The sequence below is a fragment of the Bombina bombina genome, chromosome 1 (assembly GCF_027579735.1).
Source record: "Bombina bombina isolate aBomBom1 chromosome 1, aBomBom1.pri, whole genome shotgun sequence".
Lineage (NCBI taxonomy): Eukaryota > Metazoa > Chordata > Amphibia > Anura > Bombinatoridae > Bombina > Bombina bombina.
This window is the reverse complement of record NC_069499.1, coordinates 64,601,133-64,623,151: the sequence shown is the minus strand read 5'-3', so window position 1 is coordinate 64,623,151 and position 22,019 is coordinate 64,601,133. Positions and strand designations below refer to the sequence as shown.

Below are 22,019 nucleotides of genomic sequence, written 5' to 3'. Positions count from 1 at the left end.
AGATCTGAACCCAAGCAGGACCAGCCTGCAACAGGGCCATAACTGCCAAGCTGCCTAAATCCTCCCTCAGAAGGGAAGAGAAAAAAAGACAAAACGTAGGACTAACATGTCCCTTAAACTTCCGCATAAGTAAACAGCTAACCGGATAAAAGAAAATATAAGGCAGCCTGTAGGCAAACGCCTAAGAAGAAACAGGTATACCCACCGGACCAGCCAAACGGAACCCGGAACTTCCAACAAAAACTGGGAAGGATCTCAACAAACGACAATCAGGAGATTCCATCATCTCCACATGTCTAATGAGGTGAACCATTCGAAGCAGAATACTGCGGATTCCTGTATCCGTTAAGGATAGGATCCTCTAATAACTAAAAAAACGCGTCTGAGTAACACGGGAAGGCGCGCTATTCTGTAACGAAAGGCACAATACTCAGGGACAGCTATACCCACAGGGAACTGTATAGGCCCACTCAAGGCCGGAAGACCCGGGACAATCGGGTGAGCACAAACGCAAATAAACGCCTGGGCTTTGCAGACGCATAATCGCCAAAAATATGTGAAAGCGAAAACGAGCTGCAACCTTCAGGGGGAACAAGCCTCCCTGCAAGGAGGGATAAACATAATCTGGGTTACCCGCATGTGTAGTAGTAGGGAGCGGTATGGAACTCGCCTCTCGGAGGCCAGAACCCACCATAGGCGGATGGCTCAGCGGACCCTTGATTCCCGGCCCCCGAGGAACAAGGCGCTCTAATACGGCATATCGAACATAACTGATTGACCTGTGTCAACTGGGCCAATTCGCATTCTTCAAAAGTCAAAGAATCTGAAATTTGAACAGTCTCAGCATCAGAATCCTCCATAACTGGATAGAGAATATATTAATATGGACTAAAGAAAAATCTAAAACGGCACCTGACACCCACAATGGCTGGGGCACTCATCACCTCCTAGAACTAGGCACTAGCAGACCCGCAATTTTCAGTTGCCACACGGTCTGGAATGTGGAAATGGAAGACCAGAACGTAAACACGTCCAGTCACAAGGTGAACGGTACAGTTCTGAAAAAGTGCACCCGACCATAAGGTTGCGTCACTTCCAAAGGCCCCTATGTTCTAAGCCAAGAGCCCAGTTAAGACTACACATAAGCAAATTGAATCACATAAACATGATTAAAAAAAAAACTGTTCAATAATCTCCCTCAGGAGATAGTAACCCTCGATTCGAAGATACCAAAGGAGCCTCACTGAGGCCCTATATATTACACTTATAGAAGTCCCGTGGGATAGCACCCTACAGGAAACAAATAAGATACAGTATATTCTGATGAAGTAACAAGAAACGATCTTACCGGAATCTACGCCGTGGAACAGGAACACAGCCCTTCAAGTGCGACAAATAGTAGCAGCGCCTCCGCCATGGACTTTACAGCAGAAAGCGAATCAAAGTTAGACAACGCTGATTGCTTGTGGAGCTGTTAATATGAGTCGGGATGGTTTCGCAGAAAGACTCTCCCTGCATCTCCGGACTCAAACTTTCACCCAGGCTCTCACTGAGAGGCTGACAGGATTACTTAAAACTCACGTCCCATGTCGAAGAGTACTACCCTCCATAAGAGAAAACTTCTGACACTTCTCTGCCAACCTCCTGAGACGAAAGGCAAAGAATGACTGGGGGACGAGGGGAGTGGGAGGAGTATTTAAAGCCGTTGGCTGGGGTGTCTTTGCCTCCTCCTGGTGGCCAGGTTCTTATTTCCCAAAAGTAATGAATGCAGCTGTGGACACTTTCCATTTATGAAGAAAACCTCCTTCAATAGTAACCGGAGGTGTTCAAGCTTAAATCTAAAATTAACCTCTTCAGTTTCTGAAGATTTTTCTGCTAAAGTGTCATAGTCTGAGATTTCACCTTCAGAAGCTACTGAAGTATTCTCATCAGACATCAGAGAAAGATTGGCTAATGCAGACCTATAGTCAGAAGCCTTACTATCAGGCAGATGTTTAGATTTTCTCTTACGCTTACCTGATCAACTGGTCCTGTTCTGAATCCATAGCTTAGAATAACAGTTCCACTAGCAATGTCCAAAAAATACATTTTAATTCTCAGTTAAATATTAAATATGAAATATTAAACACTTGAAAAGGATTAACATATAAAAATAGAACTTTGAAAAACTGCCTCAGTCGCCTGAGGCTCCTACCGGCCAGGAAAAATCTCACTAGTAAAGGCAACTTTCTAGAAGTGATTTCTCTCCTCTGGTTATCCGGTGAGCTGATAAACAGAGCTGATACAGAAGACTGACAAGCTGAGTCAAAGACGGCTGCACAAAACACTCTCCAAAACTCTCTCTCCGTAAAAGCATAGCTCTAAAAAGAGCACAAAGAAACCGCAGTTTGAAAAACGGCAAAAATATAAAGACCGTTATTAAAACAGTTTAACATAAGCCCCAATAATGAAAAGGACTCCATCTGTATGTATATATATATATATATATATATATATATATATATATATATATATATATATATATATATATATATATATATTAAGCCTCTAAACCTATGAGTATAAATATAGAAGTAGGTAGCCAATAAAGAATTCCTTTATCATTAACCCATGAAATCCCCTGGCCAAGTGAACTCCCCATATTTAAGCCTCATACTATATAAAAATACCCAAGTGCCATGTCCTCAATATGAATCCTTAATTAATAAAGAGTATTAAGTCCAAAAAGAAAGATCTGAAAAAAAGAGGATTAACCTCTTAAGTGCTGCTATCCTTCAGTACCTAGAAGGCATAGGCACTTCCCTTAGATCAAAGTGCAGGACAGATGCTGCTCCTTAGGTGTGGCAGGTGCTTCACTCCCTCTCATGGACCTGTAGGAAAAGAAAGAACACAGCAACCAACTCTGGCTTTCTACAAAGGCGTAGCAAAGTGTTAAAAGTAAAGCAAAGGCTTCCTCGCTGACTTTTAACTGCTAAAAACCACCGCTACTCTTACTCCAGAGATTGACATGGACACAGCTAGACCCCAATCCTTGCTTGCAGGGAAAAGTACCCATAAAAGGATTAAAATCTTCAAACACCAACTTCGCACAACCTCCATTGACAGAGGCAAAGAGAATGACTGGGGGTTATGGGTAAGGCAGTTACACTTAACAGCTTTGCTGGGGTGCTCTTTGCCTCCTCCTGCTGGCCAGGGGTTGAATATCCTACTAGTAATGGGAATGATGTCGTGGACTCTCCATGCTATAGGAAAGAAATTATTATTAACTCAATTCACATTCGTTTTTTTATCTTTAATTGCATCTGTTGTCATTTTATAAATATTCACATTTATATTATCATAGCTATTAGCTTGCTACAAGTATTTGATCTCAACTAGCTAACGTTTTAGCGCTCTCCCTTTTCGCCATTTTCTTACCATCACCTAACATTTGTTTGGAGGAGCATTTGTTATTTAGAGAGAAGCAGTGTTGAGGACACATAAGGGTGCATCATCTCTTAACTATTTTTTGCATTTTTATATAATTTACCTAGTAACAAAGTTTTAACATGAGCAAAACCCAGTTAAAAAACAATTTATACTTACCTGATAAATGTATTTATTTCCGAATATGATGAGTCCATGGAATCCTCAATTACTAGTGGGAATATCACTCCTGGCCAGCAGGAGGAGGCAAAGAACACCACAGCAAAACTGCTATATATGTCACTTCCCTTACCCATAACCCCCAGTCATTCAGCCGAAGGGAAATGGAAAAAGATGATAACACAAAGTTGTAGAGGTGCCTGAAGCTTTAGTTAAAAAAAAACTGTCTTAAAATAAAAGGGTGGGCCGTGGACTCGTCATATCCGGAAATAAATTTATCAGGTAAGTATAAATTATGATTTCTTTCCCAAAATATGGCGAGTCCACGGAATCATCAATTACTAGCTAGTGGGAATCAATACCCAAGTTAGAGGACACAGATGATTAGGGAGGGACAAGACAGGTAGCCTAATCAGAAGGCAACACTGCTTTAGAGACAAAAAAAAAGGCCCAACAAAAAATACTCTTTAGCAAAAAAAAAAAAAAAAAAAAAAAAAAAAAAGAAACAAAGCATAAGACTGAAAAGTCCTTAGTCGCTTGTAGATAGAATTACAACGCACGCACAACATCTAGGTTGTGCAACAAACGCTGCTTAAGAGAAGAAGGAATAGGACACAAGGAAAGGACAACAATCTCCTGATTAATATTCCTGTTCGAAACAACCTTAGGCAAGAAACTTAATCTAGTACGCAGAACCACCTTATCAGAATGAAAAATAAGATAAGGATAATTATACTGCAGAAAACAAAACCTCCAAGATAATGTCTTAATATCGAAGGAATGCATAGGCTCAAAAGGCGCCTGCTGCAAAACTCTAAGAACAAAGCTAAAACTCCAGGGAGGAGTAACAGGTTTAAATAAAGGCTTGATTCTAACCAAAGCCTGACAAAAAGATTACACATCTGGCACATCCACAAATAGTTTATGCAACAAAATCTAACCCTTCAGAGTACTAGCCGACAAACCCTTCTCCAAACCCCCTTAGAGGAAGGACAAAATCCTTTAAATCCTGACTCTACTCCAAGAATAACCTCTGGATTCACACCAATACAGAGATTTACGCCATATCTTATGGTAAATCTTCCTAGTTACAGGCTTATGAGCCTGAAACAAGGTTTCAATGACTGACCCTTAAACCCCACGTTTAGATAAAGTTCAATCTCCTTACAGTCAGCATCAGAGAAACGAAAAACAAATGAAGGAAGGGACCCTGAAGAAGAAGGCCCTCCTCAGAGGAAGTCTCCAAGGTGGAAGAGATGACATTTCCACTAGGTCTGCATACCAGATCCTGCGAGGCCATGCTGGTGCTATGAGAATAATTGACGCCCTCTCCTGCTTGATCTGAGCAATAATTCTTGGAAGGAGAGTGAATGGAGGAAAAAGGTATGCTAGACTGAAATTCCAAGGGACTGCCAGAGCATCCATCAAGACAGCCTGTGGATCCCTTGACCTTGAACCATACCTCGGAAGCTTGGCATTTTGCCAAGAAGCCATAAGATCCAGCTCCGGCCACCCCCCATTTAAGGGTCAAACTAGAAAATACTACCAAGATGAAGTTTCCACTCCCCTGGATGAAAAGTCTATCTACTCCGAAAATCTGCTTCCCAGTTGTCCACTCCTGGAATGTGGATCACAGATAGACAGCAGTCGTGGGTCTATGCCCTCTGAATAAATCGGGTCACTTCTAACATGGCCAAGGAACTCCGAGTTGCCCCCTTAGTGGTTGATGTACGCTACCAATGAAAAGTTGTCCGACTGGAACCTGATAAACCAGGCCAAAGCTAACAGAGGCCAGGCAGCAGAGTATTGAAGATTTCTCCCAGTTCTAAGATGACAATGGGAAGAACTGACTCCTACCGAGTCCATAGACCCTGAACCTTCAATGAGCCCCAGACTGCTCCTCAATCTAGAAGGCTGGCATCCGTGGACACAATCAGCCTGCGAAAACAAGTTCCCTGTGAGAGTTGTTCCAGAGACAACCACCACATAAGAGAGTCTTTTATCGTCTAATCCAAATCTATTCACGGAGACAGAACCGCATACACCCCATTCCATTGTCTAAACATGCATTAGTGCAGGGGTCTGAGATGAAACCGAGCAAACTGAATGAATTCCATGAAAGCTACCATCAGACCAATTACCTCCAAACAGAGCCACAGACGGCCGTAGAGAGGACTGAAGGGCAAGGTAAGAGTTGAGAACTTTTTATTTTCTGACCTCTGTCAGAAAAATCTTTATTAATAGGGAATCTATTATGGTCCCCAAGAATACTACCCTTGTAGCTGGAATCAGAGAACTCTTTCCCAGATTCACCTTCCAACTGAGGGAATGAAGAAAAGACAAAAAGATCTCTGTATGAGATGATGCTTGTTAAAAACAAGGCGCCTGAACCAGAATGTTGTCCAGATATGGCGCCACTGCAATGTCGGACCGGATTACTGCCAATAGAGCCCCCAGAACCTTTGAAAAAAAATTCTGGGAGCTGGGGCAAGGTCGAATGGAAGAGCCACAAACAAAGTGATTGTCCAAGAAAGCAAAAGGAAACATTTTCTTAAAATTTGGAGAAAAAAGGAATTCCAAGTCTCTCCTACTCCCAAGCAATTTATCCCAGAAGCATTGTCAAGTACAGGAAATAACCTCCACCGCGAAGGAAACATCAAAGAACTTGTTCAGCTTATTATACTTCTTAAGGTAGACCCCCAACTGGATCAGAAACCTTACTCAATGACTCTTTAAACTTCCTCTTGCATTTTCCCTGCAGCATGGGAAAAACAGGCAGTACCTCAGATACCGCCAAGGATACCTGGGCAGCAAAGTCTTGCAAAAAAAATAAATCCTACCGGAGCTTGCAGGGAACCGCAGGGCACTGCATGAGTAGACAACAAAGATTGGGACGCCTAAGGAGAAAGCTGCGGCTTATCTAATACAGGATCTGACCCCTAAACAGCATCTGCCTTAGCTAATGATGGCTCATAATCAAAAAGTTTATGTCTGTAACATAACATTCTTTCAATACATGAAGAAACAAAAAATAACTGGAGGTTCTACCTGGGTGTCAAAATAAAGGCTATAAGTAACATTCTGCAAAGCCTTCTTATCCATCTTTACCCACAAAATAAAATAAAAACAAATTAATTTTTTATTTAAAACCGTTACTGCATCTTTAAATAATATAAGCAAAAACTGAATGAAGCAACAATCAACCCCAGGCAAGCATCTATACCTCAGCAATATTGCTAAGGTGCCTACCTGTCCTGCTGCAGCAGTCGAAATAAAAAAATTAGACAATCGGACTTTAAAATGCGCTTTCCCTTGCATCAAAGAACTAGAGAGCGACAGGAAAAAGAAAGAGGCTCCTTGTTAGCAGAGCCATTATAACAACACACGTCTCTCAACTTACAGGGAGTGAAAAAACGCGCCAAAATATACCGCCTCCTAAACCGGAACTACCTCCTCAACAGGGGCGGTCCTAACATCCGATAGGCAAGGGAGACAAAAAGTAAAACACGCAAAGCCGTGTAATAGTAAAAAACAAAGGAAACACAAAACTGTCTTAGCCCAGAGCTAAACCAAAAATAAAAACACAAACTGAGCCCAATAAACTCCTCCTATCCACAGTGCCTGCATAGCTGCCTCTGAATTAACCCTATATAGAGTTAATATGCAAATAACATCCCCATGCAGCCTTAAAGCTGTATAAGTGCCAGATTTTCTCTAAAAATAAGAAAAATATTAATGGCACTTACTTTAATGTTCATCTGTCCAGCAGCAGGACAGCTCACCTGGTTTGAGAGGGTGCTTTCCCTCACATGGACCCGTGGGAAAAAAGACTGAGTAAACTTACTTAGGCTATCTGAATAGGGCAGCAAACTGATTGGGAAAACGCAGTGGGGATTGTACCACAGAAGTTCCCAATTGCTTAAAAGCCACCACTGCCCTAATGAAGAGACTGACCTGGGCTAAGGCTAGACCCCAGGAAGATCAGAGCAAAACTACTCTGCTTTAAAATAATACAATCTTGATTGAAGTTCAACTTTCTTCAGACACCAAAAACTTTACCTCCTCCATGAACAGAGGCAAAGAGAATTGACTGGGGGTTATGGGTAAGGGAAGTGACATATATAGCAGTTTTGCTGTAGTGCTCTTTGCCTCCTCCTGCTGGCCAGGAGTGATATTCCCACTAGCAATTGATGATTACGTGGAATCACCATATCTTAGGAAAGAAAAGAAGTTTGCGGTTTTCAAAAGTTTCCCCAATTCAAAAGCTGATCACGTCACTGGCAAATAAATAATAGGTATGTGCATAATATTGGCAAAACACAAATCTCTGTATTTGCACATGTTTGTGTGTTGCATTTCTACAATGAACATCATCAATATATGGATTCTGCTGTGACTTGATAAAATAGCAATGCTCAGAAGAATACAGTACTTAAGGGACAATGTGCTCAATTTTACATCATGCATAGAAGAGAGTGGCATTTAAACAGGTTTCTAAATGTAGTTTTTGCTTGAACTAATGTTAAACAAAAGTGTTTAAAATTTAGACAAACTAATAAGTGATGTATCAGTTTTGTTTATGTTCATTGGCTGATCAGAACTCACAGCTCTATTGGTGGAGACAGACATGACACTGTATGCCTGACAAAACTTTGGTTTATTCAAGCCAGGAACATACATTTTATTTAGAATAAGTAATATTTTTAAAAGCCTTTTTTAGACAGAACAAAAAAATAAGGACTATAAATATCTTTATGAGGATCTTCAGTTACACTGCATAAAACAACTTACCTGTCTGTTGTGTACGTAAAGCCCACGAATGGTAAATGGAATCCTGAAAAGCCACTGTGCGAACTGGGAGGGATGACTTCCTGTACAAATCAGAAGAAAGAATTATTTAGCAAATAATGGCACAAATGGTTGTAAATGCTTCTCTGGAATCCCCTTTGTTCAGAAATAGCAGACAAATATGGCTTTGGCGTTGCTTTTTGGTAATTAGGCTGCTAAATGCTGCTGCGCATCACACGTGTATTATGTCTAGCAGTGAAGGGGTTAATTAGATAGCTTGTAGGGGAGATAAAACCTCCCCACCTGACACATCACACCCCATGATCCCTCCCAAACAGCTCTCTTCCCTCCCCCACATTTGTCCCCGCCATCTTAAGTACTGGCAGAAAGTCTGCCAGTACTAAAATAAAGTTTGATTTTTTTTTTATTTTTTTTTAAAAACAAAACATAATTCTGTTGTGTAGGATCCCCCATAGCTCCCAACCTCCCTGACCCCCCCCCCCAAAAAAAAGCTCTCTAGCCCTCCCCCTCTACCTTATTGTGCACCATCTTGGGTACTGGCATCTCTACCCAGTTTGCCATAAAACATGGCATTGAAAAAAAACCCATAATTTATGCTTACCTGTGATGTATCGAGTCCACGGATTCATCCTTACTTGTGGGATATTCTCCTTCCCTACAGGAAGTGGCAAGGAACACCCACAGCAGAGCTGTCTATATAGCTCCCCACTTAGCTCCACCCCCCAGTCATTCGACCGAAGGCTAGGAAGAAAATGGAGAAACTATAGGGTGCAGTGGTGACTGAAGTTTTTTAAATAAAAATATACTGCCCGTCTTAAATAAACAGGGCGGGCCGTGGACTCGATGCATCACAAGAGAAATTTATCAGGTAAGCATAAATTATGTTTTCTCTTGTAAGATGTATCGAATCCACGGATTCATCCATACTTTTGGGATACCAATACCAAAGCTTTAGGACACGGATGAAGGGAGGGACAAGACAGGTACCTTAAACGGAAGGCACCACTGCTTGTAGAACCTTTCTCCCAAAAATAGCCTCCGAAGAAGCAAAAGTATCGAATTTGTAAAATTTGGAAAAAGTATGAAGCGAAGACCAAGTCGCCGCCTTACAAATCTGTTCAACAGAAGCCTCATTTTTAAAAGCCCATGTGGAATCCACTGCTCTAGTAGAATGAGCAGTAATTCTTTCAGGAGGCTGCTGGCCAGCAGTCTCATAAGCCAAACGGATGATGCTTTTCAGCCAAAAGGAAAGAGAGGTAGCCGTAACCTTTTGACCTTTCCGTTTACCAGAATAAACAACAAACAATGAAGATGTTTGACGGAAATCTTTAGTTGCTTGTAAGTAGAACATTAAAGCACGAACCACATCAAGATTGTGCAACAGACGTTCCTTCTTTGATGAAGGATTAGGACACAGTGAAGGAACAACAATCTCCTGATTGATATTCCTATTAGAAAACACCTTAGGAAGAAACCCAGGTTTGGTACGCAAAACCACCTTATCTGCATGGAAAACAAGGTAAGGTGAATCACACTGTAAAGCAGATAACTCAGAAACTCTTCGAGCCGAAGAGATAGCTACTAAAAACAAAACTTTCCAAGATAGAAGCTTAATATCTATGGAATGCATAGGTTCAAACGGAACCCCTTGAAGAACTTTAAGAACTAAGTTTAGGCTCCATGGCGGAGCAACAGGTTTAAATACAGGCTTGATCCTAACCAAGGCCTGACTAAACGCTTGAATGTCTGGGACATCTGCCAGACGTTTGTGTAAAATAATAGACAAAGCCGATATTTGTCCTTTTAAGGAACTAGCTGATAATCCCTTCTCCAATCCTTCTTGGAGAAAGGACAATATTCTAGGAATCCTAATCTTACTCCATGAGTAACCCTTGGATTCACATCAATAAAAATATTTGCGCCAAATCTTATGATAAATCCTCCTGGTGACAGGCTTTCTAGCTTGAATCAGGGTATCAATGACCAACTCAGAGAAACCACGCTTTGATAGAATCAGGCGTTCAATCTCCAAGCAGTCAGACGCAGAGAAATTAGATTTGGATGCGTGAATGGACCTTGGATTAGAAGGTCCTGCCTCATTGGCAGAGTCCACGGTGGAACTGATGACATGTCCACTAGGTCTGCATACCAAGTCCAGCGTGGCCACGCAGGTGCTATCAGAATCACCGAAGCTCTCTCCTGCTTGATTCTGGCAACCAGACGTGGGAGGAGAGGAAACGGTGGAAATACATAGGCCAGATTGAAGGACCAGGGAACTGCTAGAGCATCTATCAGTACCACCTGGGGATCCCGGGACCTGGACCCGTAAGGAGGAAGTTTGGCATTCTGATGGGACGCCATCAGATCCAATTCTGGCGTGCCCCATAGCCGAGTCAGCTGGGCAGCTCCCACTCCCCCAGATGAAAAGTCTGACGACTTAGGAAATCCGCCTCCCAGTTATCTACTCCTGGGATATGGATTGCTGAGAGATGGCAAGAGTGATCCTCCGCCCATCGGATTATTTTGGTTACCTCCATCATCACTAGAGAACTCCGTGTTCCTCCTTAATGATTGATATAAGCTACAGTCGTGATGTTGTCCGACTGAAATCTGATGAATTTGGCCGCAGCAAGCTGGGGCCACGCCTGAAGCGCATCGAATATCGCTCTCAGATCTAGAATGTTTATCGGGAGGAGAGTTTCCTCCTGAGACCATAAGCCCAGTGCTTTCAGGGAGTTCCAGACTGCACCCCAGCCTAACAGGCTGGCATCTGTCGTTACTATGAGCCACTCTGGCCTTCAGAAACACATTCCCTGAGACAGGTGGTCCTGAGACAACCACCAGAGAAGAGAATCTCTGGTCTCCTAGTCCAGATGCAGTTGAGGAGATAAATCTGCATAATCCCCATTCCACTGTTTGAGCATGCATAGTTGCAGTGGTCTGAGGTGTAGGCGGGCAAAAGGAACTATGTCCATTGCCGCTAACATGAGTCCGATTACCTCCATGCACTGAGCCACTGATGGCCGAGGGATGGAATGAAGAGCTTGGCAAGTGGTTAAGAGTTTTGATTTTCTGACCTCCGTCAGAAATATTTTCATTTCTACCGAGCCTATCAGAGTCCCTAGGAAGGAAACTCTTGTGAGAGGGAAGAGAGAACGCTTTTTTTTTTTTTTTTTTTTTTTTAGAGAGAACTCTTTTTTATGTTCACCTTCCACCCGTGAGATCTCAGAAAAGCCAACACGATGTCCGTGTGAGACTTGGCTAGTTGGAAAGTCGATGCCTGAATTAAGATGTCGTCTAGATAAGGCGCCACTGCTATGCCCCGCGGCCTTAGCACCGCCAAAAGGGACCCTAGTACTTTTGTGAAAATTCTGGGAGCCGTGGCCAACCCGAAGGGAAGGGCCACGAACTGGTAATGCCTGCCCAGAAAGGCAAATCTGAGGAATTGATGATGATCTCTGTGAATAGGGATGTGTAGATACGCATCCTTTAAGTCCACGGTAGTCATATATTGACCCTCCTGGATCAGAGGTAGAATAGTCCGAATAGTCTCCATCTTGAATGATGGAACTTTGAGGAACTTGTTTAGAATTTTGAGATCCAAGATTGGTCTGAAAGTTCCCTCTTTTTTTGGGAACCACAAACAGGTTTGAGTAAAACCCTAGCCCCTGTTCCTCTTTTGGGACTGGGCGGATCACCCCCAAGGTATGTAGGTCTTCTACACAGCGTAAGAACGCCCCTCTTTTTGTCTGGTTTACAGACAATCGAGAAATGTGAAATCTCCCCCTTGGAAGGGAGTCTTTGAATTCCAGAAGATCATGAACATCTCTTGCCCAAGCCTGAGCGAAGAGAGAGAGTCTGCCCCCTACTAGATCCGGTCCCGGATCGGGGGCTACTACCCCTTCATGCTGTCTTAGAGGCAGCTGCAGGCTTCTTTGCCTGTTTACCCTTGTTCCAAGCCTGGTTAGGTCTCCAGACTGACTTGGATTGGGCAAAATTCCCCTCTTGCTTTGCAGCAGAGGAAGCTGAAGCGGGACCACTCTTAAAGTTCCGAAAGGAACGAAAATTATTTTGTTTGGTCCTCATCTTATTTGATCTATCCTGAGGGAGGGCATGACCTTTCCCTCCAGTGATGTCTGAAATAACCTCTTTCTGTTCAGGCCCGAATAGGGTCTTTCCTTTGAAAGGGACGTTCAAAAGTTTAGATTTAGATGACACATCAGCAGACCAGGACTTAAGCCATAACGCCCTAATTTAGCCAGTTGAAATGCGGCATCTGTAATAAAAGAATTAGCCAACTTAAGGGCCTTAATTCTGTCCATAATCTCCTCTAATGTCTCCATCTGAAGAGCCTCAAACCAGAAAGCAGCTGCAGTAGTTACAGGAACAATGCACGCAATAGGTTGGAGAGAAAAACCATGATGAACAAAAATTTTCTTCAGGAGACCCTCTAATTTTTTATCCATAGGATCTTTGAAAGCACAACTGTCTTCAATAGGTATAGTTGTACGCTTAGACAGAGTATGAATAGCTCCCTCCACCTTAGGAACTGTCTGCCACGAGTCCCGCATGGTGTCAGATATGGGAAACATTTTCTTAAAAACAGGAGGGGGAGTGAACGGAATACCTGGTCTATCCCACTCCTTAGTAATAATATTCACAATCCTCTTAGGGACTGGAAAAACATCAGTGTAAACAGGAACCTCTAAGTATCTATCCATTTTACACAATTTCTCTGGAACCACTATAGGGTCACAATCATCTAGAGTCGCTAATACCTCCCTGAGCAATAAGCGGAGGTGTTCAAGCTTAAATTTAAAGGCCGTCATATCAGAATCTGTCTGAGGAAGCGTCTTTCCTGAATCAGAAATTTCTCCCTCAGATAACAAATCCCTCACCCCTACTTCAGAGCATTGTGAGGGCATATCAGATACGGCTACTAAAGCGTCAGACGGCTCAGCATTTTTCCTAAACCCAGAGCTGTCCCGCTTTCTTTGTAAACCAGGCAGTTTAGATAAAACCTCGGTGAGGGTTGTATTCATAACTGTGGCCATGTCTTGTAAAGTAAAAGAATTTGACGCACTAGAGGTACTTGGCGTCACTTGTGCGGGCGTTACTGGTTGTGACACTTGGGGAGAGCTAGATGGCGAACCCTCATTTACTTCTGACTGAGAATCATCTATTGCTCTATTTTTAAGTGCGAAAATATGTTCTTTATAGTTTATAGACATATCAGTACAATTGGGACACATTCTAAGAGGGGGTTCCACAATGGCTTCCAAACATATTGAACAAGGATTTTCCTTGGTGTCAGACATGTTAGACAGGCTAGTAATGTAACAAGCAAGCTTGGAAAACACTGTAATCAAAGTAAATAACACTTAGAATTAAAACGGTTCTGTGCCTTTAAGAGAAAAAAAGCTGCACAAATTCTGCAAAACAGTGTAAAAAAGCAGTAAACTTAACGAAATTTTTACAGTAGCATCATAAAGCCCTAGTAACTTTGCACAGCTATGCAAATAAACAATTAACCCCTTAATGGCAAAACCAGTAAAAAAGACTTTCAGCATCTTGCCACAGCTCTGCTGTGGCTCCTACCTGCCCTTCAGAACGATTTGTGGGGGAAAAAACTTCTTTTACAGCCCTCAAACACAGCAGGAACCTCTGGAGAAGCAGTTAGATGTCTCTGAGGAAAAGAAACTGCGCAACTGAGGTGCGAAAATAGGCCCCTCCCACCTCACCAGTAACTAATGAGCCCTTCATGCAAGCTGAATTTCCTATCCAAGTGTCTGAATACAGCTTACCCTTCCCTCATGGGAATATTGCCAGCCTTTTCTAGAATAATACAGACTGAAAATACCTCATATGCAGCTTAGCATGCAAACCGTTCCCCCAACTGAAGTTTTCCTGTACTCTTCAGCCCTTGTGAGAACAGCAGTGGATCTTAGTTACAAAGTGCTAAGATCATCATTGCAGAAATCTTCATCCCTTTTCTGCCAGAGAGTAAATAGTACACACCGGTACCTTTTAAAATAACAAACTTTTGCTTGAGAAATAAAAAACTAACATTTTTGTCACCACACTTGCTCTGCCCTTCCTAGTACTTAGAGTAGGCAAAGAGAATGAATGGGGGTGGAGCTAAGGGAGGAGCTATATAGACAGCTCTGCTGTGGGTGCTCTTTTTGCCACTTCCTGTGGGGAAGGAGAATATCCCACAAGGATGAATCCGTGGACTCGATACATCTTACAAGAGAAAAACAGAGCACTAAAGCCAGTCACACTAAATTTAAGGAGTTTTTTTTTTTTTTTTTAACACAAGTTTTAAAAGTGCAATATATGTCCCCAAACGGCGTCTACATGTGTTAATGCCTATGGGCTATGAAGGTGCATAGCACTTGCCTGTTGTCTACTGTGCTTAACTCGTATGCAGACAACTGCTACCAATAGACGTGCCCATCTAAAGCAAAGTGCCAACGATCTCACAAGAAACACCATTCTACACCTGGGAGACCTGTGGCATTTCCTCCCCAGGAAAACATTTTTACTGTCTGGCTAAAATTCCTGTCATCCCCTATGTCCCATCCTAAGCACTTTGAGGGGGGAAATGGGTCTCAGCGAACCCCGAACAGCAAAAGATCAGCACTTCAAAATTCACCTCCATCTTGGGAGACAAAAATTTGAGGATTCAGAAAGAGTGGGAGGGATTTAAGCTCTGGTATGTAGGGGTGTAAATCCCACATGCGATGCCTTGTTGACTCTCACCATCTGATAAAAGAAAAACTTTGCAATATGCTTATTTTTAATCTAGTTCCCTTTTCATATAATTTAAATGTTTACAGGAAAATCCCCATGACCCCAATTTAACTTTGTTACAGAGATTAAATAGTGACCCATAGTTTATGTAATGGGGCAAGAGCCCTAGACAACTGTGGATTAGTGGTAACACTGGTGTATAAGATACACTAGGAATGGGGCAAAAGTAGAGAAGTTGTTGATAAAAGAAAGTGGAAAGAATAAAAAATAAATCAAAAGGCTGAGGAGAGGGAGCTTGGAAAATAAATTCCAGTAGGGGAACAAAAAGGGGGAAGAAAAGGCGGGGGATGAAGTAGGACCCCCAACTTCCAATCTCAATACTGACTATATATCTAGGATCCCCTACAATGGCTGCCTCCAGTATCCCACCCACTACCTGATCTGTGCAGCTTCAAAACCTTGATTTGCTGATTCCCAATACAATTTAATGCGTTTAGCTTATTAAAGGGACATGAAACCCAAATTTTTTCTTTCATGATTTAGAAAGAGCATGCCATTTTACTTCTATTATCTAATTTGTTTCAATTCTCGATACCCTATGTTGAAAAGCATATCTAAATAAGCTCAGTAGCTGCCGATTGGTGGTAACACAGATGCCTCGTATAATTGTCTCACTCATGTGCATGGCTATTTCTTCAACAAAGGATATCTAAAGAATGTAGCAAATTAGAAAATAGAAGCAATTTGGAATGCTGTTTAAAATTATATTCTCTATCTGAATCAAAGTAACTGTATTCTTCTAATGTCATGGTTTCAAAGATGTGGTCTAACCACATCTGGACTATTTAACACATGTGCCAGCAATACTCTAGCCGAATTTAAGGCAAAGTGTATAAGTCTACTGTTCAACTTGTTATGCAGATTAAGTAATGCAGCGGTGAGGTCGCGGTTAATATATTATTAGGTCTAAGAACAATACGTCGAAATTTCTCCACGAATGTCAAAAAGGGACGCAAGTTATGGCAACCCCACCAATTGTGTACCATGTTGCCACATCCCCTCCAACACATAGAGCTAGTCCCTTGTGCTTGTGGGAATTCATGTAAGTCTGAATCAGAAAAGTGCCTGAGGCTGTGACACCTCCAAGATTCTCAGAAAAAGCCAAGAAAAATATTCCTCAAGAGATTAATACTGCTTGAAAACTACACACAGTGTAAGGTTTAAAACTATACTAAAGGGGCATAAAGGATCCAAAATAAAAAAAATAAAAAAACTGTATCAGATCATTATAAGCTCCATAATGTCCCTAAATACGGCTAACCTCACAGGACTGCTTTCTAATACTGTGCTTGCTGGAAATACAATTTAACTTCCTGGGTAAAATAAGCAAATTACAAAATAAAAGCAATAAATATAACTTACAGGATTTCTAAGGATGTCATCATCTACATCAAAGTTTGACGTGTCAGATGGGCTGCTGACATCAGGGATATAAGGTGCTTCCAAGTTCCTAATGTTTTCCCAGTCCATTCCTACGAAAAATGGGTGTGCTTTAAAGTCATCGATTCCATTTTGTCCGAGTCGTCGCTCACGACTACAGATAAGCCTCTGGATGAGATCTTTAGCCGTATCAGAAACATCCACAATATGAGATGGAAACTGAAATCGTTCCTAAAACACAAAAATAGTGTGCTTGTCAATATAAATAAACTAAGCGAAAAAAGTGCTAATATAAATATGTAAAATAATGTGAAGTTTTATCAACTGTAACAAAACAGCTAGAATGAAAGAAAGAAAACGCTTAACAAATGTCACCTGATGTTCCCGCTATATTGCAAATTTAATTTGGGCAATTTAGAGGAACATAAACATAAACTTTGTAATGTTATGTTTAAAACACTGCAAAGAGGCTAAATACATAGTTAAATGGACACTGAACCCAAATATTTTCTTTCATGATCCAGTTAGAGCATGCAATTTTAAGCACATTTCTAATTTACTCCTATTATCAATTTTTCTTAATTCTCTTGCTAACTTTATTTAAAAAGCAAGAATGTAAGTTTAGAAGCCGGCACATTTTTGGTTCACAATATGCTGTCCAGAGTCCTGAACCAAAAATGGTCTGGCTCGTTAGCTTAGATGCCTTTTTCAAATAAAGATAGCAAGAGAACAAAGAAAAATTTATAATAGGATTAAATTAGAAAGTTGCTTAAAATTGCATCCTCGATCTGAATCACAAAAGAAAAAATTTGGGTTTAGTGTCCCTTTAAAGTACTGCTCGGCATGGCTGGTCATGAGCGGTACTATAAGTTTGTGTTTATCCCCTTTGTGAGGGTTAAACGCATAGGATTACATGGTCACTAGTTTTAAAATTACACGTTCTAATGAATTAGATGTGTTGGAACATCCAATTATTGCACTATTGCTTGCAATTAACAACTGTGTTTTTAAAGTGAATGTAAATTTGAATGAATTATTGGCGGTTTTTAAAAATACTATAAGAAAAAGGCGAATTTTCATTCATTAAAATTTACATTGAAGTTTTTTTTGTTTTTTTTTACTACTTACCTTTTACTTTAGGAAAACAAGACCGGTGATCCTCCGCCCGCAGCTCCTGTTGTACTTAGAATATTGATGATGAAATCGGCTTGGAGGAAGCCGGTTTCGTCATTGCGGTTCTAAGTACAGAGGAGCTTCCTAAAGAAAAAGGTAAATATTTTTTTATTTAAAAAAAATAAAATAAAAAAAAAATTGCTTCAATTTAAATTTTAATTAGGTGGCTCCATTTTTAATAGTATTTTTTTTTTAAAAAAAATCCGGAAACATTCATTCAAATTTACATTCACTTTAAAAGGGACATGAAAACCAATTATTTTCTTTCATGATTCAGATAAAGAATAGAATTTTAAACAACTTTTCAATTTACTTTTATTATCTAATTTGCATCATTCTCTTGGTATCCTTTGTTGAAGCAGCAATGCAATAGTGGGAGCTAGCTTAACACATTGGGTAGCCAATAACATGAGACATATATATGTGCAGACACCCAATCAGCAGCCCCGGAGCGTACCTAGGTATACTTTTCAATCAAGAGAACAAAACACAATTAGATAAAAGTAGTAAATTGGGAAGTTGTTTAAAATCACAATCAGTATCTCAATCCCTTAACCCCTGCAAAGTTGAGCCCAAACTCGTTCTCGTTCAATAAAAAACAACTGAGTTTAACTTTTGCATGAGAAATGGAATTTTCTGTATGCTTACTGACATGCATGATAGTTTCTGCGCATGTTTAAACGCCTTTTAATATCTAACAAATATAGAGATATTGAGTATGCATGTTGAAGTTATACAACCGTATGGGCCAATACTAATAAAAATGCTCCAAATGGAAAGAATATGAAGTTCAGACAGTTCTCACAGTAAAGTCTTCTGATGTTACAGTTTAAATAAACACACCCATGACATAAATGTGGAATTCTTGCAACGAGATAAGGTTAGTCAGTAAGTGATAAGTGCCCGTGCATTTAAACTGAAAATGAAAGATATGAGTAAGGCTGTTTGTTATATGGGTTTTTACTAAACAGTCATTACTGCAATTCACAAGTATTCTAGTTTACATAGGAGTAGGAGCGGTTACCCATTGGAAAACTACTGGAAAAGACTGAATTTTACAATGTGCTGTTTGAATATGACAAATTGTTAGCGGGACGCTGAATTCTAAAGACACAATCATACATAAAAGAGCACCGTTTACAGATGTTTAAATCGTTAATGGGATATGAAACTCAAAATGTTTCTTTCATGATTTAGATAGAGCATGCGATTATAAACCACTTTCTAATTAACTACGATTATCACGTTTTCTTCGTTCTCTTGGTATCTTTTGTTAAAAGGAACATCATATGCTTAGGAGCTGGCCCATTTGGACCACTATATGGCAGCAGTTTTGCAAGAATGTTATCCATTTGCACAAGCACTATTTCCTGCTATGTAGTGCTCCAGATGCCTACCTAGGTATCTGTTCAGCACAGAATATCATGGGAATGAAGATAATTTGAGAAAATAAGTAAATTGGAAACTATTTTTAAAATGGAATGTTCTGAGTCACAAAAGAACGTTTGGGTTTCATATCCCTTTAGCACTAAAGGGACTGTAAAGTCAAAAGCAAACGCTCATGATTTAGAAAGAGCATTCAACTTTTAACAACTTTCCAAATTGCAACTATGTATAACACTTCTATAAACATTACTGCAAATACTGCTGCCTGATGGATAAAGGCACATGCACACTCCTGAGCTCACCTCAACAAAGGATACCAAGAGAACTAAGAAAAATGTATAGAAGTCAATTGTAAAGTTGTCTAAAATATCATGCTCTTTCCAACCCATTAAGTTTCATTTTACTTCCCCTTTAGCTAAAAGCTGTATAACTTTATTTTGAGCAAGAAGTATGCTAGTAAGAAGTGCATGTTTGCACACACATGGACTCTGGGGACCGGGTTATAACAATTGTAAAGGTGGCACCGCTTACAAGCATAAAGTTTTTTTTTTTGTACACAAAAACTAATTTTACAAAAATATGGGCCAGATTAAGAGTGGAGCGCAAATGTTTGCAAGTGAGTGATAAGGGCTTTATCACAAGTGTTTAAAAGTTGAAAGTAAACGCGATTGCGCACAAGCTTTATGCTAGAATGATCACCTGAATTCAGAGCTCTGGCTAACTGTTTTGCAAAACAAAAAAAAGTTGCACAAAACACATCAAAAATACATTAAAGTATAGTTACACTTATAATAACACTAACAAAAGTTATAAACGCTCAAAGATATGAGAGCTCAGTAAAAAAAAAAAAAAGAAAAAAAAAAAAGGCAAAGAGCTTTAACACACACACACACATATATATATATATATATATATATATATATATATATATATATATATATATACACACACACACACACACACACATTAGGGCTGCAACTAACGATTATTTTCATAATCGATTAATCGGCCGATTTATGTTTTCGATTAATCGACTAATCGGATAAAAAGAGAATCAATAATAGTTTTCTATGTTTTAAATAAAATCCACATAATGAGTGTTACAAATATAAACTTCAGACTAAAATGTTACATTAACACAACTGTTTCTTCAATTTTTAAGCAGCAGAGCACAGTTTTATCATTAAACAAAACCACAAACTGTTTGAAAAGAGGTAGAACTAGAAAGAGTTAGACTATCACTGTTAATAACATTCTGTTATTCACTCTTTCAGAAACTTTGCATTGAAATGAAAAAATCTCAACATGTCCACATGCTCCTGGCTAAGGCTGGTTCTCTGTTTGCAGCTATATTTCCTGCAGCAGAGAAAAGGCTGTAGAGGTGTATAAGTAGGGTTTTGCCAATTTCACCAGTGGGATATTTATCTTTGTTAGCTCTTCACCAATGCTAAGTGTTTTCTACCTTGGCAAGGGACCTCTCAATAAAGTAACCCTTGACTTCATTCTAACATAAAAATATCTAGAATATCTATATGCAATGGTAAATAACCAGCTATAAGGTTAGGGGAAATATCTAGTCCGCTCTAAAAATAACGAATATATACTTATAAAGGTTGAATCTGGTACATATTATCACAATTTATTAAAAATATAAAAAACAAAATCAAAAGCGCTAAGGACTGTATATCAATAACAGGACAAAGCCTTACACATTTATTTATACAGTACATATAATCAGCAATAGCAAGTAATACGCTAATAATTGTGCAAACAGATAATAGTGCACATCAATTTAAATAACTCCCATCAATCTAGGGGCTAGCTGTAAATAACAAGCTCAGCACTATATCATGAAAAGCATAGTTCCAAATCACCTGATTTAATATAAACAATACAAATGATGACTATTATTTCTGGGTTGCACATAAGCCAGGGGTAGTTGTAAACGTATACTGTCCTGAAAAAGTGAAAAGTAGACGTCTGTAGACGTCCTTTAGGCTAAGGACATAACCATAAAACACAATACCATATGCAGGAGTTCATTGGAGTGAAGCAGCTGGTGTTGTGCACAGACCAAATAATTGCAAACCAACTAATCGATTATGAGATTCATTGACAACTATTTTCATAATCGATTATGACGATTAGTTGTTGCAGCTCTAATATATATATATACACATATACATATATACATATATATATATACATACACACACACACACACACATATAAGTGATGGATTTTGATTACTTCCGGTTAATCCGGAACCGTGTCTGGATAACTTCCACAATGATGCTACACTTTGCAGTAAATTTGTATATAGCACTCTGGGTGGGTCACTGTTTTAACCTCTTAAGGACATATGACAGAATTTTTCCATCATAAAACAATTGAGCAAACTGAAAGCTGTGTCCTTAAAGGGTTAAATAACACACAAGGTGTTACACTCACACGAGTAGAAAGCAATATCCGAGACATCCAATAGAGATATTTACATGGTTCCGGATTAACCGGAAGTAGTCAAAATACGTCACGTCCGGGTCCTCGTTACACTGGAATGCACTTTGCTTTGTTCTCTTGGTATTCTTAGTTGAAAGCTTAACCTAGGAGGTTCATATGCTAATTTCTTAGACCTTGAAGGCCACCTCTTTTAAAAATGCATTTTAACAGTTTTTCACCACTAGAGGGTGTTAGTTCACGTATTTCATATAGATAACACTGTGCTCGTGCACGTGAAGTTATCTGTGAGCAGGCACTGATTGGCTAAACTACAAGTCTGTTAAAAGAACTGAAATAAAGGGGCAGTTTGCAGAGGCTTAGATACAAAATAATCACAGAGGTTAAAAGTATATTATTATAACTGTGTTGGTTAT

The 22,019-nt window shown here is 40.0% G+C and overlaps 1 protein-coding gene across 4 annotated transcripts in view; it reads right to left on the bottom strand.

Annotated features, from left to right (window-relative positions):
- CDC42BPB (CDC42 binding protein kinase beta) overlaps window positions 1-22,019 on the bottom strand; it is a 422,828-nt gene that overhangs the window by 208,886 nt on the left and 191,923 nt on the right. For all 4 annotated transcript variants that reach the window (XM_053697422.1, XM_053697423.1, XM_053697424.1 and 1 more), the window contains exons 8-9: window positions 16,570-16,818; window positions 8,377-8,456 (exon numbers count right to left, since the gene is read on the bottom strand). In XM_053697422.1, the coding sequence (XP_053553397.1) occupies window positions 8,377-8,456; window positions 16,570-16,818 (329 nt within the window). The remainder of the gene's footprint in view (window positions 1-8,376; window positions 8,457-16,569; window positions 16,819-22,019) is intronic.